Source organism: Heliconius melpomene, chromosome 1, assembly GCF_056956725.1.
Source record: "Heliconius melpomene rosina isolate 202511_hmr_F chromosome 1, ASM5695672v1, whole genome shotgun sequence".
Classification (NCBI taxonomy): domain Eukaryota; kingdom Metazoa; phylum Arthropoda; class Insecta; order Lepidoptera; family Nymphalidae; genus Heliconius; species Heliconius melpomene.
In genome coordinates, this window is record NC_140389.1 from 354,698 (window position 1) to 375,183 (window position 20,486).

At 32.5% G+C, this 20,486-nt stretch overlaps 1 protein-coding gene across 9 annotated transcripts in view; it reads left to right on the top strand.

Moving 5' to 3' along the window:
• nrm (neuromusculin) overlaps positions 1 to 20,486 on the top strand; it is a 324,468-nt gene that overhangs the window by 163,528 nt on the left and 140,454 nt on the right. For all 9 annotated transcript variants that reach the window (XM_085190212.1, XM_085190294.1, XM_085189785.1 and 6 more), the window contains exon 3: positions 8,610 to 8,781. In XM_085190212.1, the coding sequence (XP_085046338.1) occupies positions 8,610 to 8,781 (172 nt within the window). The remainder of the gene's footprint in view (positions 1 to 8,609; positions 8,782 to 20,486) is intronic.

A 20,486-nucleotide genomic window follows, 5' to 3' on the forward strand; every position in this document is an offset into this window, starting at 1 on the left:
TTACATCTTGCTAACATTTTATTATGTTTATAATAATAGTTTGCAAATATGGGCGCTGATATGAATAAGAATTATAAAAAAATATATTGTTAGTATTTAATAATAAAGGCAAACATAATCAATGTTATAATAACATAGCTTAAGTTTGTTTTAGTATTACACTGCAACCCACACATAGCGGGGTAGGCGGGTTATCCCCATATTTTCCCAGACCCTTTCGTTCCCCACTATCCGCCGAATGCTAGGGGCATTGCGTATTCAGTAGCGGAACTCAACTTTACTCTCTGCTTCGTTACAAGAGCGAGGAAATAAAAATATATAATATTTTATTTCCTCGAATGGAAGTCAAACCTACAAGCTGTCGTGTTTATAGCTCTGGTACGTAGATACTCGATTAAACTATAATTTAATTAATTTAAACCTCTTAACATAAAAAAGGAGAGCCAAAGCCATGACATTCATTTCTATTTATATAAAATAATAAAATGCAATATTTTAAACCGGAGCGTTGGCTTGCACCTGACAGATGAAATGGGTTGCACCCAAGTAGCGATGCAAGATATATCCAAGCCTATTTGAAAGATAAAATGCAATATAGAATCGAATATTTTACTATACTATAAATCTTATATTTTTTTAGTGTTTCCATACTTATCCTCCAAACTATATTTGGAGCATAAGTATGTAAATTGAGGCGGTTGAAATGTACACGTTATGGTTGTGGGTTGGATTCTCATTCAAAAGGATGAATTATTTTTTTTATTCGCTCTAGTGGTCAATCTCAACGCGCCACATCTCGAAAATTTGGTGGAAGGTGGTGGTGGTTTATATAATATAATTAAGCTACTACTCTTCATAAAAAAAACGTCTACTTGTAACTTTTACCTATTCTATTCTAATTTTTCTAAAAAAATTAAGTAAGCAACAACTTTTGAATAACAAAAGTCATTTTGTCGAAGGAGTATTTATTAGGTAACTTTGTTCATTTGGACAAACAACTTTGTTCACAACACTCCTTGAATCTGACAAAATAGTTATCAACACTGTCTATTAAACGTTTTTATTACATAGGAAAAAACTGGAGGCCCCTTAAATGTAACTAATAAGTAATAACTAAACTTAAAAGATAGTATACAAAATTTGAGTGTCGAGTGTTGTGTGTCGAGTGTTTGGTATCAAGTATCTAGTGTCGTAAGATATGTGTTGTCTGCCGAGTGCTGTGTGTCGAGAGTCAGTAGTGAAGTGTCAGCTCTGACTGCCGTCTTCTGACACAGAGTGTCGAGTGTCGAGTGCTTATATGTTTGTCATCTTTTGAGTGACATTCGCTAAACTAAAAACTCATTACAAGAACAGTAAATATTAATGCCAACAATCACACGAAAATTTTAAGACACGCTAAAACTTTTCTCAACCCCAAACTTTTCAAAATTTCAAACAACACCATCATATCCCATAACTCTTTTCATTCCAAACGTGTAATTGGTAACAAACATCCATTTGGTGAATTCTTTCCAAATCTAATGACTTACAATCCACTTGTTCCAAGAATAGTTACTTAGACCTATAATAAATTTCTTTGACATTTCACCTTTTAAAAACTATAGCAATAAAAAAGAAGTATTTCAGCCAAGTTCACCCATAAAAGTGCAAGTCGGTAATTGGCCAAGGTTTCTCCGAAAATTTATGGGGCGTTCGGCGTTGTTCGGTTTGGATCGGACGTCTTCGGTAATCTTGATTTGGAAAGTTTTCCGTCGTTTGAGATTTATTGCGTGAAGGTGTAAAGTTATTATGAACTCTTTCTACTAATATATTATATTTTGTATTTTAATTGAATTTGGATTAACTAGAAACTTGTGGTAGATAAAGAACAAAATATATATACTTTCATAACTGTCACACTCGTGGCATAGTTGGAACCTGCCCAAATAATTAATACCCAACTAATGCTAATGTTGTTCTGTCCGAATTCCATACATTAAAATAATTCAATTTAAAAATAAATATATGTCAGGTTAACGGCACTAAGAAAAGCAATTCAACAAGAACGAAACTCATCTTAACTAATGCAATGATTAGTCAAAATTTTATATATGAGATTTTACTTATAAAAATATAACTTGTATTTACCCATTTAAAAATGAAATTTTTTATTTAAATAATGTAAAAAAATAAATACATAAAAAAATTATGTTACAGCCAAATTCCGAAATCTCTTTCGAGGTAAGCGTTGAATGAAATGCAAATTGAATATAGTCCAATAAACGAGGAAACTCAAAATGTATTACAAATGTAATTGTGAAAGGTTTAACAGTATTACGGCTGTAATCGGTAATCCTTGGGGTCCGACAAGAGGTCAACTGACCCCAGTTTATTTAATTTGAAATGGAAATCCGGTGTAAGTTATGATTCTACCACGAAATTGACAAGTCTGATGCAATGGAATCCATGCTGTTGTTAGCATATATATAACAAGGGATTCGTTTATATGGATCATTAAAAAAATAAACATGCGTGTAATTTATATTGTCTCGGCAGTTTAGGTGATGAAAATTACGTACAAATATATCTCTAAGATGTTATATCAGACTCTATTCTTGAAACAAGCTAACAATAAAATACAAATAGACTACTAACTTGTTTTTAATTTGTAACCGTAGATTTTTGCACTTTATTGAACAACGACCGCTGGACTTCTACACTGACATTGTGGTGGGGCAGCGCCCCCCCCCCCCCCTACAGGGTTCAGAAAGAGAGGGAGACGAACTGGAATAAAACTGCCAATGACAGACATAAATAGAAAAGTCTGAAGGAGGCCTTCACCCTCACATGAGGGGTTTTACACGTCTTCATGATCATTTAAAGTTAATATATTTTTTATTTTAAATATAATCTAGTGCAATAAAATGAAATAAATTTGTGATTAAATGATTATAATATTAGTTAAATGAGAATAATAAATAAGTAATCTATATATATAAAAGGACTTGTCCTCACTGACTGAGGTAAGACGCACGCACAGCCGTAACCGCTAATGGTAGAAACGTGAAATTTGGACAGATGTTTGCTTTTGTAATCTGGACATCCACTAAGAAGGGATTTTGAAAAATTTTAACCCTAAAGGGGTGAGATAGGGGTTGAAAGTTTGTATGGAAAAAAAAGTAAATCGGCACCGATTTTTATAAAATTTGAAATGTATATTTTTAAAAGTATTTAATTGAATACGTGTTTCATCGTTTTCTAGAATTCTCCCCCTAAGGGTACAAATAAGGGGTTGAAAGTTTGTATGGAAAAATCTTTAAAACGCCACGGATTATTATAAAATTTTTAATTTAAACTCTTAAAAATATTTAATTGAACATATGTTTCATGGTTTTCTAGAATTCACCCCCTAAGGGTGCAAATAAGGGGTTGAAAGTTTGTATGGAAAAATCTTTAAATCGCCACCGATTTTTATAAAATTTAAAATTTAGACTCTTAAAAATATTTCATTGAACACATGTTTCGTGGTTTTTTAGAATTCATCCCTAAATACGCAAGCGAAGCTGCGCGCGTCCGCTAGTATAATATAAACTAGCGACCCTTCTGCGGCTTCGCCCGCTTTAACTACTGGATTATTCATATAATGTATGTTTGCAAAGCACTTAAGATAATGTGAAAATTAATTAAACCCTAATGCAACCCGCATTTTCGTAGTTTCAATAAGGATTTTCCAATTGTTTTACACAGCAAGGATTTTTTAGTAGGTACCGTAATTTTAAATCTGTGCTACTAATCTTTTCAAGGACTTATTAAAATATATTTACATGACTATTTTTAAACGGAAGAAATTATAAACAAAAACCTACCTACTAATAACTACTACAAAAAATATGAAACCAAATATATCGCGCTGAAATAATACATTCAACTCCAATTATCCAATACGTGCAAACGCATCTAAATCTTCGTTGCTATAAAGGGAGGCGGGTTTTTTTTTCGAACTTGCGGTTAATGCTGAAGAGGGTATTCTGTCCCTGATGAAACTCAAGCACTACGTGGCTGCCTGTTAGGAAAATCAAATAGAATGCATCGGCCGGGAATCGAACCTGGGCCGCCCGCGTGGCAGGCGAGTATTCTACCACTGAACCACCGATGCGTGTAAGGCAGGCGGGCGCGGTGGGCGCATGGCAAGTCGCAGCCAGGATTTTTTGATATTGTAACAACTTCTAAAGTACTTATTAAAATGAAAAACAGTAAAAGACAGTTTTGGTCTACATTAAATGGCCAACGTAACTAATATACTTATTTATATGCTGAGAGTAAGGGATAAGTGAAACTTAAGTAACATACAGCTGATGTGTGAACGGCGGGATGTGTCAAAAATTAAATGCGTTTTTCTGTAAAACTATTCGCAATTTCGAAAAAGTGTAAAAAGCAAATTTTATCTTCGTTTAACGTAGAAAATTAATAGAGTATTTTAAAGGATAAGGATTTATACTATTATGGAAAAATATGACTCACAATAAAAAATATATTGTAATTATTATTTTTAGACAGAAAAATGATCACTACACGTTATTCTTAAAAGATACGAATATGCCGTCGCGGACTTTTATGTAGATCTTATTAAGACGAACAATACTTCAGTACATTATTTTCATGTAGTACTTACCATTAAAGCAGCGCATGCGTGAAAGTGTCTCAACGGGTAGGACTTTATACATATTTATCGTATTTATGTTAATTTACATAAGAATGTACAAATAATAAACTATATATAAACCTTCTACGAAAAATACTCGACCTAATGGTGAAAACCGCATCTAAATCCATTGGGTGGTTTAGAAGAAGAAGAGTTAGAAACAACAGACAGACACGAAAAGCGACTTTGTTTTATAAGATATAGGATTATTAATTAAAAATGTAAATTACTAATGATAATAAATGTATTATAAGTCTAATTGACATTTATCAAACTTAAGAATTTGATAAATGTATTATTTTTAAATTATGCAAGAAATGAAAGGATATTATTTTAATTTGTTTTATTTTATGGTACAAAAGTCGGAATAATAACAATAATAAGCCCAAATTAAAGTAGATTCCAGAAGCGTTGACAATTGGCCGAGCTCTTGCTCCACAGATGACTGGATAATGATAAGCAGTATTCCAATCCTAATAATTTATCATAATTACTCTAACCTCTAAGTACAGTAAAATAATTCAACATTAGAAATTAGATAAGAACTAAAGAAACAATTATTAATTTAGCCAAACTCAATTGGCCTTGTAACTCGTAACTTTACAGCGCCGTGAGTTATTTCGCGGAATCACGAATACCGACGATGCGGCATATTAAAGTCGTTAGGAACTTTGTACAACGATAAAACTTTTAATCTCTAGCTAATGTAGTGCCAGATACGAAGTACTTAGGGAGTTCAAAACGATGCATGTGCTTACTTAAATAGCGTTCGCACAAAAACCAATTTTAATTCAAAAATTTTTTTTAAAGAAAACGTAATTTTAGGTTTCTTAACTTAATAGTAGTTAACAAAGACTTTGTTTGTTAAGTTGCGCGCTTTAGACTTCTCAGAGCTGGTAAAGAAAAATGTATTATATTTTTTAAAGCTTCTCGCTGTATTCCGCCCATAGAAAGTTAGGCAGAGGGAACGTGGGAACCTAGTGTTAAGACACTCGCGTCCTATTAAGACACTGCCGTTCTCGCCACGCTTTGTCTCTTCACGATAGCGAAGCAATTAAAATATTTCTCCCTGCGCCACGACTGGCCTCCACGTATAGTTCATTGTTCCCCAATCGCGTGTATAATTACAATGATTGATATCTATATCTTAACAAAAAATGTAAATATAAAAATGATAACTGATATAAAACCAAAAATACTAAAAATAATCTGCCAGCAATTCTACTTTATAAATATAGAATAATAGTGGGACAGAACATTATCATATGACGTCACTTGACATTTCAACGACGTACTAATACAATTATAATTATATTTGATTTATCATGAATAATATAACGATTCTACCGTTCGTATTACGACGAACTAGATTAAATAAGAATAAAATAAAAGATTAAACTAATAATACGGTAATAATAGCCTCGCGGTAAATACCGGTAGCGGTAATATACCTCTACTATCAAAAAAGATTATTTTATTTAAAAACCGCAATTATATCTGAAATTTGTACACAATGAGGCACACCAACCCGTCAAAATACTTTACTATAACAATAACTGCATTAAATGCGCGTGCAAATAATAGTAATTTTTGTTTAGTAAAGAAAATACTTATAATCAACCACCAAAAATAAGATGAAATTACAAAATAAACGTACACTCCACGTAAAATCTAGCAAATATAGTATTAAGCAAGTTCTAAACCTAAGCTTGGAGGCGTCTCTCGTGACACGTGCGCGTGTGCTGTGAGATACAATGTAAACTAGCTCGTGTAATTATTAAATACAGCTGTTATTCTAAATTTTTAGCTTCACGCTTTTTCCCTCCTGGCAGGATTGGCTGGGGGAGTTTCCTGGGAGCTTAGTGCTTAGACAATAATAGTATCTCCATTTTGAACAACTTTTAGGCTTAGCTCTACGTCGCATAGTATGTTACGAGTGCAGGGAAATGAAAATAAGTATCTCCTCTGTATACAATATGTATAATAACATTGTACAAATAACAGTATTGATTATTATCCTATTATCACTAGTAACTCAAACGTAGCTTTGCTCGTTATATATAAATATTCAGATATATGTTTATTGAGCTTTTGATTCTAAAGTATGGATGTATTCAGCGAAAAAACTTTTGTTTTGAATCCCTGTACATACTGTTGAATTTTCACGTTTACTAAAATTTTATATGAATACCTCGTGTCGTATGTGTCGTATGAGTTTCTATGCAGAAAAGTTTAACGCGTAATACAAATACAGCAGCAGAATTTGAATTTGCAGCTTTTTAATAACTTTATCCAATTGAGTTTCATTTTTAAATTTAAAAAAAAACGAGTTAGCTTGATTTATTTCGTAATGACGGTATCACATTAGGCTCCCTCTGCCTGTCCTGCTACATGCGGGATAAAGCGTGAAACTGAAAAAAAAAATTATAGTACATCATATTATTGCGGCGTTGAGTTTATTTCGGCGTAGTCACTCATTGCACATTGTCTCGAAAAATAGGAGGTCACCGCCTAGTTTAGTTATTTAACATTTTTTTTTTATTTTTTCACATTTTAGTGATTTAACATGAAGTGCTTTAACACTAGGTTCCCTCTACTTACCCTGCTGTGTGAGAATATCACGAAACTGTTTTTTTTATATACATATATGTAAATTTTCTGTATGTATGTATGTCAATGTAATAAAGCCCTAAATCATTCACAAGCAAATTGAAGTTACCTTTATCATGTGTTACGGCTGCGGTTACGCTATTAGTTGGGTAATCGTAATATTGCCGTCATGTGTCGCTTGCAGGGGCAAACAATGAACAGCAACAACTTATAAAATTATAGCGATTAAATGCGACGGCCTTTATTTTTAGATTATAATATTCATAATTTCGTCGTTCTGCTAATAAGACAAAGCGTAGCATTGAGTTCCGCTACTAAACACACTTACCTTGATAATTCAGTGGAAAGTCTCTGATTTTCCTGCTATATACGATAATACGATATTATATGTATAGGATACGATAATAACATTTATATGTATTTTTTTTATTTCCCTTTTTGGCTTATTATATTTAAAAAAATAAAAATGTATTTCATATACATAATTTCTAGCTTTTTTTCAAAGATTTCTAAAGCAAAGCACTCAGCAAATTTAAGATTCGTATTAAAATTGATGTAAACCAGTTGTGACAGGAACTGTTTTGGAACTGGAACGAATATATTTCTAGAGTCTAAAAAGCAATATTTTTTTGTATACTAATAGGCTTATTAAAACCAAAATATTTTTTTGTTTTTAATTTATTCGTAATATACAAAAAGCCAATTAAACATCGAATTGAAACTAATATAAACAAGTAAAAATAAATATTTCCCTACTACCTCGTATAACTTAAACCATCCTATGCGGTTAGCAGTGATTTTATTTCAAGAAAAAGCGTAATTCCGACTCTAGCGAATACTCTTGTTGGTTCTGGAAAATAAAAAGCTTTTGAAACTTTTTCCAGCTCCGAGTATCTTCACATTATATGTTAAATAAATGCCCATTACTCTTAATTGATTTATTTTATATATCGTGGCTTAGTGGAGACGATATTAACGGACGTTATGTTTGAAAGGTTTATTTCTACTCAGAAAATGAGAACGAAATGATTGAACTCTCCGACTGCCTCAAGAGTTTCACGCATTTGACGCCGGCATTTAGCAGCCAGAGTAGCCAGAGAAAACCTAGTGTCAAGCTCCTCGTTCCCTGTTTTAGCTCAATTTTCTAGATATTCATTGTTGAGTGGCGAATATCAAACCCGCGCTATATAATATATACAAACAACACACACAGGGGAACTGACTGTCTTAATACTAGGTTCCCTACCCTATACTTATAGAAAAATCTCTTTTTAAAATGTTTCTAAGGTGTTTCTAACGAATAATTTGTTCATTACAGATCACGCATCAGCTCTAGTCGGCAACACCGCTCGTCTCAGATGTCGGATAGACGGGAAGTCTTGTGGGGAAATGCACAGCATCAAATGGTACAAGGGTGATGCACGAGTCTATGTGTACTCCGCTTCTAAGGACGCAGCGATTAACCGACCTGAAGGTGACATGATGGACAGGTAAGCTTAGGAATATAAATAAGATTTATTTTCAACTTCACGCTGTAAAGCGCGTGTAGCAGTGGGGACTGAGGTTAAAACCTGACCTGACCTAGTGCTAAAACACTCTTCTACCCACTTTCGCCTGAAATCTGGCAGCATTGCATGTTGAGTGGCGGAACCCATTATATTTTAATAAAACAATTAATAGTTATATAGTAGCCCTGAAATACATTTTGACATATTAATTAATTAATTGAAACTTCTGGTTAGAATGTAAATTTATGTAATTTAGTTTGTCTGTATAGTCAAAAAATAAAAGAGGTTTTTAAAATGTATATTCCTATATCTTATAAAACAAAGTCGCTTTTTGTGTCTGTCTGAACTTTCTAACTCTTCTTCTTCTAAACCACCTAACGGATTTGGATGCAGTTTTCACCATTAGGTCGAGTATTTCTCAGGGAAGGTTTATATATAGTTTATTATTTGTACATTCTTATGTAAATTAACATAAATACGATAATTGTGTATAAAGTTCAGACACTTTCGCGCATGCGCTGCTTTAATGGTACATGAAAATAATGTACTGGAGTATTGTTCCTCTTAATAAGATCTACAAAAAAGTCCGCGAGAGCATATTCGTATCTTTTAAGAATAACGTGTAGTGATCATATTTCTGTCTAAAAATAGTAATTTCAATATATTTTTTATTGTGAGGGATATTTTTCCGTAATGGTATTAATCCTTATCCTTTAAAATACTTTATTAAATTTCTACGTTAAATGAAGATAAAATTTGCTTTTTAAACTATTTCGAAATTGCGAATAGTTTTAGAGAAAAACACATTTAATTATTGACACATCACGCCGTTCACACATCAACTGTATCGAGTCAAGTTTCACTTATCCCTTACTCTTAGCATATAAATAAGTATATTAGTTACGTTGGCCATTTAATGTAGATCAAAACTGTCTTTTCTGTTTTTCATTTTAATAAGTACTTTAGAAGTTGTTACAATATCAAAAAATCCTTGCTGCGAAACGCGCCTCGCGACGTTATACTTATAAAGGCGTGTCCGCCGCGCCCGTACACGAGTCAACCTAGTCTAGCATTGTTGTAACAAATGGTTTAAATAAAAGATAATAAATATAAAACAAGAGCTCGACGGCATGTGGGCCTATGGTAGATTTATGACTCCGAGAGAAAGTTCTATAAAAGCATTACGAGAACCCAGCCGCACATGTTGGGGCACATGAACATTTGGATGTCGATGACAATAGGCTCGCTGATTTCCGACTTCCAGGGAATTTCATATAATAACTCCATGAGAAACGAAGCATCGTGGGAAACGAGCCAAAGGGGTGGGGACACCCGAATTTGTATTAAAGCCGACCAACCTTAGGGATAAGACGATTCCACTACCAGCACTCTTATAGTTAAGAACTAGTTTTAATAATAATTGTATTTTATTTTAATAAAATAGTTTTTAAATACAAAGTTTAAGATATTTTTACTGGCGCCCATCGGTGGGGCCTAGCTAAGTGAACAAAACGCGCAATCATAAGTAATTCCGCAAAAAGTTTCGCGAAGTCTCTCAAGACTATGGCTAGGCAACGAAACCATATAAATACGTAAAAATACTGTTATCAGTGGAAGAAAATGATCAAGGAAGCTGCCGTCGTGAGCAATTCTGTAAGTACCAAGTAGCATTATCTTTGTCACCATTCCTTCCCATCTGAAACTCCCAACTTTTGTATATAATAGCTATAGGAATACTAGTAGTGTTATTCACTCTCCTTCTGATAGTGAGAGTAGTGAAAGTAGCGCGAGTCAGTCGTCCTACCATTTTAGAGTCCCGTGTTTACATTAAACAATGGACCCAATAACCTTACTTTCGTTCGTCCCTTCGTATAATGGCGATGCATTTACTTTATATAATTATATTAACTGTGCTAAGCAATGGCTACAGATAGTGGGTGGAGATACACCACAAAATATTATGTTATTATTAAGTAAATTAGAATCTAAAGCTACTATATCAATATCTATGATTGAGCATGATTTTAAATGGAATAATATAGAATTAGCATTAAAAAGAGAATGCGGAGATAATAGAGATTTAAATACGTTATTAATAGAGTTAGGAAATGTTAAGAGAAAAGGTTTATATAAAGATTTAATATTCGAATTAAAACAAAAGTTATTTTTTATTAGAAGTAAATTATTAGATAAATATAGTGAAAAACTTTTAGTAGATGAGGTAATGGAGCCGTACATAAATACCGCCCAGAATACCTTAAGAAAAAGCTTACCATATCATGACCAAATATATGTATCTAACTGTAATTTTAATGAAACGGCAACTAGAATATTGCAATTAGAAGCAGAAGGGAGATATGACAACTTTAAACAAAATTTTTATAACGTTGTACCGCCGCCGCGTAATGTACATCAAAATGCGTATTCGCAATATAAATCGAACTTTAATTATAACCAGAGACAAGCTTATCCGTCCACATCGCGATCGAATCATTTTCCGATGCGACATAATTATAATAATAATAATAATTACAACCATAATAAAAATAAATGGACTCCGAATGCAAATAATTTTTTTACTAGGTCGCAGAATAGTTATTTTAAGCGAAATCAATATCGTCCTAATACAAATAGGATCCCGCAGGAAATGGGGGATGTTTCAATGCAATCAGCCCCTCCATTGCGTCCTGGTCAGGTCAATTTAGGGAAAAGTATTGTTGCTGAGGAAGTATTCCAGCATGAAAATAATTTTGATAATATTAATTTAAATTTTCACGAAGTTGCCGACCGCGACAAAAAATCACATAGTATAGAACATGTGAAATGTAAAGAAAATCACGTTGCAGATGCATTAAATATAATTGAAATATTCCACACAAGTTCGGATTCATTACAATCTCATTGTAGTGAGGAAATATCGTTAGACAATACACCATGTAAAACGGACTCTACTGTAAATACAGAGTCCAATTCATTGCTTTCAGACAATAAAACATTAAGTAATACAATAGATTCATGCCAAAAAGACAGTGATAGTGGCATACCAATTATTATTCACAGTTATCCACCGAAACGTTTAAGACGTGTAGTGTTGGAAAGTGCGCCTTACGAAAACGCGAAATATGAAAAAAGTATGTGGTATTTTCATATTCCACCAAATAATGAGGAAAAAGTTATTAAAAAATTTATGTTAGAATATTTAAGTAAAGAAAAATATGCGTTTATAATTCCTAGTGAAGAGTTATATTATAAAGTTTCAGAAGTATATAGGAAATATTTTGATCATAGTAAGTTTAAGCCAGTAAGATATACTAAGTCTTTAATAGAGATAGATAATAAAGAGGAACAATTATGTTTGATTAAAGAATGTCATTTATTAAATGATAGACATGCAGGTATTGAAAGTGTTTATAAGCAATTACGGGAAAAATATTATTTTGAAAATATGCGAAAGGTTATTAAGAAATATATTTTAAATTGTGAATTATGTAGGAAACAAAAGAATTATATCAATGATAGATTGAATAAACGAATTCAGCCTCCAAAAGTATTTTAAATAGATGATAAGGTTTATTTAAAAAATTCAATGATAGATAGGCACAAAACGAAATCAAGATTTCTGGGTCCATACAAAATCTTAAGTATAGAACCGCATAATAAATATAAAATAAGCAATGGAAAAATTTATCACGTAGAGGAGTTAATTGTTTCAGAATCCTCTATTCTTTCGGATAAGTTCAAGTAGTTAGACCCTTCGGAAAATGTAGTAAAACCTACTCGAATATTAGAAGGAAAGTGCTATACAATAAATATATAAAAGTTAGAAATAAAAATTATTATACATAAATTAGAAAGATGTAAATCACAGATATCAAAGTATACATATTATTTTAGAACATATTAAAATAAAATTGTTTCAGTAAATACTAGATTGTATTGTAAATTTAATATGTTTTTTTACTGATAATTGTGTAAAGTAGTATATAGAAAACTTGCAATATTGTACCTACTATCCAATACAACCTTCCCTGTTCCTATCCTATAATGCGAACGGTAATTATAGCATACAATATATGATGTCGAAGATTATACTGAACTAGAACATTAATATGCAAAGGAAATATTTTATAAAGAAAAAGAATTACAGCTGATGAAGATGGAGAATAAATGAAATTCCAACATTTAACTATGAAAATCACGACATAGTATAATATGGTTGACAACTATTATAACTATTATTATATTGATATGCCTAATTTGAGCTTAAATTCTCAGATCCAGGTTTCGTTCGAAACATGTACTTCGAATTTGGAGGGGGACAGTCAACCTAGTCTAGCATTGTTGTAACAAATGGTTTAAATAAAAGATAATAAATATAAAACAAGAGCTCGACGGCATGTGGGCCTATGGTAGATTTATGACTCCGAGAGAAAGTTCTATAAAAGCATTACGAGAACCCAGCCGCACATGTTGGGGCACATGAACATTTGGATGTCGATGACAATAGGCTCGCTGATTTCCGACTTCCAGGGAATTTCATATAATAACTCCATGAGAAACAAAGCATCGTGGGAAACGAGCCAAAGGGGTGGGGACACCCGAATTTGTATTAAAGCCGACCAACCTTAGGGATAAGACGATTCCACTACCAGCACTCTTATAGTTAAGAACTAGTTTTAATAATAATTGTATTTTATTTTAATAAAATAGTTTTTAAATACAAATTTAAGATATTTTTACTCACGCATCGGTGGTTCAGTGGTAGAATGCTCGCCTGCCACGCGGGCCGCCGGGGTTCAATTCCCGGCCGATGCATTCTATTTCATTTTCGTCACAGGCAGCCACGTAGTGCTGCTTTTCATCAGGGACAGAATACCCTCTTCAGCATTAACCACAAGCTCGAAAAAAAAACCCAGCAACGAAGATTTAGATGCGTTTGCACGTATTGGATAATTCGAGTTGAATGTATTATTTAATGTCATTTAACTGTCTAAAAATAGTATTTTAAATATATTTTAATAAGTACTTGAAAAGATTAGTAGCACAGATTTAAAATTACGGTATCTACTAAAAATCCTTGCTGTGTAAAACAATTGAAAATCCTTATTGAAACTACGAAAATGCGGGTTGCATTAGGGTTTAATTAATTTTCACATTATCTTAAGTGCTTTGCAAACATACATTATAAGAATAATCCAGTAGTAAAAGCGGGCGAAGCCGCAATAGGGTCGCTAGTTATATAACAAAGTGAAATACGCAGGTGAAGCAACGTGGCGTCGGTAATAAATAAATACCTAGCGGCAATCTCTACAGCACCACGTGGTCCCAGCTCGGGCTACGTGGTGTGTCATGGTGTGCTTATAAACATATCAATATAAAAAACTATATTTTTGAGGCCATCATGTGACGGTTGTGAGCTTGAACGCATCCGACAGAAAGAACTATTTTAATTTGCTCGCTCTAGTAAGAATAAAAAGCGCGGGATTGAGTCCTGCCTCTCAATACGTCAGGTCTCGAAATTTGGGCGGAACTATGAAACCAGAGTGTTTTTACTTTTGCCTACCCTACATGCAGGATACAGCGTGAAGGACAAAGCATAAGATATACATAAATAATGGAATAAAATATAATCTAGATAAGATAAGCCTATTTCTAGACTTATCGATAAATTAAGCGTTATACTAAAAAAAATACAAACGAAAAATTATTATCTGAAACCTTTCATCAGCATTATCTTCAATTTTAACTTAAATTTAGTGAAGCTGAAAAATTACCAAACCTTAAATAACATAATCTGATAAAATCCTTTACAAATTTGTCGGCGTTTCGGCCTTGTGGGAGTAAAATGTTTTTGAACGCGGCTATGTATTTAGCTTAAGGCATAACTTTTGACTATAAACGAGACGTTCGTGGGTTCGATTTACCCTCGGGGGAATAGCGACGTGTGGGCCGCCCAATATTCGAAGCATTGCGAAACTCAAAAATATTTTATTTAAACTTGCTACTTTTATATTACATATTTAATATAAAAGTTGGTTATATACTAGCACATCACAACGTAGAAGCTTGTATCTACAAACCCTGTTTCAAGCCTATTCCACTAACATTGCTACAACGTGTACGGTAAGGGTATGACCGTAAATTTTCGACGTGACATTTTACGTCACGTAACCTTATGAATGTTTTAACGTGACATTTTCGTTCTTATGACGAAAGATTGTACTTTATTTGTATGTATATTACATATATTTTTTTAATTATAATTTTAGAAGCTTTGTGTAATTTTACTGGGGCCTTGTTTGTGGTTAATATAATTTGGTATTTAAAAAAAAACTTTTTATTTAATTTCAAATGTTATTAACTCGGATTTACGTGTTTTTAAAATATTATTTCTAATATATTTTTGTGAAAGAAATAGTGAAAAATATTGTTTTTGAAAAGTAATAAAAAATAAGTTTTCAATAAGATATATCTTTTAAAAATCACTTATGAATGTCTTATTGCCATAGCATAAAAAAAAGTGGTAAAGGCAGTCGTGGCGCAGGGGCGCAAGAATGTGACTGTAACGCGATGGCTGTTAGCTTTTTGTCCATTAGAGGAAATGAACTATTTTATTTATTAATCTTCTCACTGCTCACTCACGCACTGGCACCAAGCCAAATGCCCGGCGTTGAGTTCCACCATTCGAAGAATTCGGTGGAAAGTCTGGAACAGAGTGTCCCAACACTAGGTTACCTCTGCCTACCCCGCGTGGGATACAACATGAAGCTGAAAAAATAAGTAAAGAAAGTAATGTCAAGACACTCTGTTCTACATTTTACTCCCGAATTTGAACATTCCATTTCTGTTCAAGAGTAGAAATTAAACTCGCAATAATTTTTCGATCAGTGTGATAGTTAAGCATCGGTAAAAGTAGTATTATCGATTTTCTCTTACAGGAAATGGACAAATCACATATATAATATTGTTTGTAATCACGTAATTTGTATAATTATCAAATATTTACACGCAAATAACATCAATATTACGTAAACAATAAAGTGGTTAATGCTTTGAATAATTTACATTATATAGAAGGCAATTTAGGGTTGTGTCAAATGTATGTTACCTAACTAAGTGTATGTAGTACCTAGCTGATGATGATTGTGGGTACAATTTTCACATGTAATTTTCAGCTGGTAAGACACTGCACCTCTTTGCGTTCCGCTATTAATAAAAAAAATTATAAATTGTAGGGACTTCTCGATTATTATTATTATTATCATTAGGCTTACTATTATGCACTTCCTATTATGCAATTACCTATAAGAAATAAGCTGGTAAATAATACACAACTTCTATAAAAAAAACTCTTGTAGCAAACAACATAATGATTTCACTATGATCTCTTTGCTTTTTAACTTACCTTTAGTAAAAATAGCATACTTATCATAAAATATAAAATAACAAAGTAGTAGGTGTTTGCGCCTTGCAACGTTTTCAAGGAAAAAAATATCATCCGACAACCCTATCTGTAAATGTCACGCTGTCTAAACAGCTTTGAAACAGCTATTTCATGCTAAAACCAAGCTTATTACAACAGCTTAAAAGCTTATGGCAAAGAAAAAATAAAATTGTATTGTAAAACTAATAGAATGTGGAATGAGATCCAAATGGCGTGTCTATTACGTGTGATTGCTATTACTTATTTACAGGCGTTGTTATCAAAATGCCATCATTACGTGGGGGAGATATTTTTATGGGACTGTACCGAAAATGATATTGTTTTGTTTTGCCATCACGATGTCTACTTTGTAGGGAATACTCGCTACATTTGCTTTCAAATTTGCATTTTGCTTGAACGTAGAAAAATATGTAGTGATACATTTTGTGTGTAATCTCTCAAAAGAGCTTCTATAATAAGAGATCCCAACTTAATTTTATCTGTGCATTATATAGTATTGTTGTATGGTTTACCTGGTGGCTTTTTATATTGACGGCCTTTATGAACAATTAAAGCAAATTAGACTGAGTGGATTAAAAATAAAAAAAGAAATTATTTGTTTAGAAATTGTTTGTTATCATAGCAAATTCTATGTCCAGTAGTTTCGTCTGTCCGTTTTCGATCAGTGACGTAAGAGGTTGATTCATAATATATGTATTGAGCGTCTTATATTTTATAAGGTGATACTAAATTTTATAATTTTTTTATCATCATTTTTATGTTCTGCTACAGATATACAAGGCAAAATTAGAAATAGTACTGTATTGATTATTTTGACTTTTCAGTTAACCTAGTGAGTTAAGGCACGTGTAACTATCAATAGATAGATATTATATTTTATTATTATTTTTTAGTAAAGAGAAAAAGAGAGTGACATTTATAATGTGATGAATAATAAAAAATACTAGCTATTAGTTATATTTATCACGATGCTACTCTTATAAATATAAATGATTGACATTTGTCTTTAATAGGGCAAACGTTCAAAGTGTATATGAATAATTTATTCAAAACTAATCTTTGATGAGAATATAAAATAAGATAAACATATTATTCGAACAACTAACTCTTGCTGTGAGGCTCTACATTAGTACAATAAAACTTTGTCGTAGGTCGTAGCAGCTCGTAGCAACTCGTAGCACGTCTACATTTTCGTAGTGTAACACTGCATAACAGTAACGGCCACTGCAATTTGAAACTTTCAATTTGTGTAATGTAGAGTCTTTGAAACCGTAACATTTAGTTAAATATTTACTAATTCTTACAAAGAATATTAAATGGTTTTGAAAATTTTAGTTATTTTGAGTATTTTTTAAGGCTTAGCAGAATGATGTTATAGTGATGCAGTGTTGCAATGTTGCAGTATAACAGTGTTCTCTTACATACAGTTATAAGTTGTATATAGTTATTTATTTCAATCGGAGGCCAGTCGTGGCGCAGGGGCATAAGTGCGTGACTGTAAACGCGACTGGTTGTGGATTCGATCCCCACTACATTAAATATTAGTAATATAACTGAAACCTCCCTCGAAGCTTTGGATTGATTGGGTACGAATAATGCAATGAAGTTGCATAGAGTAGTGTAGAGTAGAGTAGACATTAAGCTTGTTAGCTAATGTGAACGGGAGTAGTTTTTGATTATGTATACATATATTACAGTCAATACAGGGAAGCTATTATATTGTATAAGTTCTTTTAATGTGTCGAGGTACCTATACCTATCTGTCAAGGTATCCAGGTAGGTACTAATGTCCGTTATTTACCAGTATTCGTCGCCCGCAATGTACTTGCATGGGCTTTAAGATTTAAGTGATATTTTTCCGTTTTTTCCTGCTCTTGTACTACTTTAGGAATATTGAAAATTTATCTCTTATTGCTTCTCTATATTCCCTTTATAATTCTAAGTCCAGTAGTTCATGTTTTCTTTGTCTGTCAGTTACTCAGCAATAGAACAGTTTTATATATTGAGATAATAAATAAAATATAAAACGGAGAGCAGTGTCATGGTTTCAGATTTTCTTTTCTTTATCAATTAAAAGGTTGAGATATGATCAATAAAAGGTGATGCCTTATTTAAAAATTATTGCTAGGTCAAAATATCCTTCATGTGACAAATTTGATTTCGTTCAAGGATTACTAAAACAAAAATATTAGCTTAGAAGAAACGAAATCTTATTTTAATAAAAAGATTTAGACGAGACGATACTATAAGAGATAAGCTTACTTATTTACCAGACTGTACAGTTACATAGTTACAAGTCGACCATATTCAAAAACTCTATAAATAAGAGTCTATTTTTAATAAAATCATTCTAGTCACATCTTAACAATTTATGTGAGTACTAAATACTTGACCTCCAATTAATGAAATAAATAAATCAAGTGAAGAGAAAACCAGCAGTTCTCGAGACCTATTGAGAATTTTTGTATTAATTTTAGCATAACTGTTTTTCATTCTTCGAATCTACTATTAAATTATAAAGCAGCTCATAATATTTTTCTATTACTAGTTGAAGTTGATGTTTCCTATATTCTATAAATATTTATCTAATTGGTTTAAGTTTTGTTTTATGATTGGTTTATTTTTAAACGCTGTATCTGACATAAAATCTTTTATTCAAACACTCCTCTTCATATTCCACCCAATTTATGAGAGATTACGTGTTGAGTGGCGAATTTCAACGTCGCAGATTGTCTTGTTACTAAAGCAAGGAAATGGAAATTATTTATTATCCTGAGTGTAAAATTAAACTCACAACCGATGCGATTACAATCAGGTGCTATAAGCACGACGGTTGTGGGTTCCATTCTCGCTCGGAGATACTTCTACAATAAATGGACTAACAAACACAAAAGAACACTAAACTCAGTAGTTCCTCAGATTAGCGCATTCAACCAAATCAAATCTCCAGTTTCATAATATTAGTACTAATAGGTCAAATTTCAATGAACACACAGAATTATTACACAAGTATTACATTAACCACAATCTAGTATTTGTTCGGGCAGCTACGACACTACTAACTTGATTAGCTAACTCGTTGATAATGTGCTACGTGAGTGTTGGACGGTCACGTAGACGCTGTAGCACGAGTAATGGAAGGGAGCGGCGAAGTGAAATAAGCCGATTTTGGTAAAATTGTTTGCTGGAAGTTTGGAAGTTTGGAAAATGGGGTGATGCGCTTGTAATAGAGTGTCTTAACACTATGTTTTCTTTGCCTATACTGGAAATTGCTTGTAAATATATACGAGAAAAAGCGTAAAATTGTAATCAGAAAAAGCCATTCTCCATTTTCCACAGAACAGTTGAAGAAGTTAAGTGGCAGAATTGGTCGCTGCGCTTTGCCTTGTTACCAGAGCGAAGAAAATTAAAATATTTAATTTTCTCAAATGGAAATCAAATCTTCAACCAAAAGTCGCGCCATGACTGTTTTTTTAATAATTGTATAATTTATTTCAATTTTATTGTAATAAAAATGTGACGAAATAAACTTTTAATAATTTTTTATTTTATTACTAATAAAATATAATCGCTTATCACTTGCACCACACGACAAACTCTAGGTAGAATTTAAATTTATATAACTTTAGTTCTTCGAGTTATGAGGATTAGAGTCCCCTTAATTTCTCTTTAGTTTGTAATATTGACGACGTAATAGCTCTTCTCTTGTTATAATTGAATAAAAACACGATGCTGTTAATAAAGCTCGAACTTAATAGATCCACGCTACATTCTGCACATAGCATATTCTGCTATATGCATAATATAGCAGAGTGAACCTAGTGCTAGGACGAGAGACCCAGAAGTGGCGAGGTACTTACCAGAGAAATAGAAATAATTTATCTGCTAAAGTGGAAATCAAACTCACAATAAAGAATTTAGTTACGATTCACTACTTAACTATTTTATTTCAGTTTGCAGCTAGTTTATGTTATTTCTTAGTTCCTGTTAAGTGGTTATTCCCAATAACCGTTACGATAAAGTCTATTCAATCAGCTAACTTCTACTTGCGGCTTCACTTGCATCATCAAATGAAAAGAACTGAGAGACGTATATCATATATGAAGCATATTTTGCAGCTGTAAATAGAATCACAAGCACAGTGCAGTACATCCAAACTATTAAAGTAAATATGGTGTTCCTTAATTAATGGTGTATCCACAAACAAATAAGTTGTTTTCAATCCAAACCAGCAGTTCCCAAG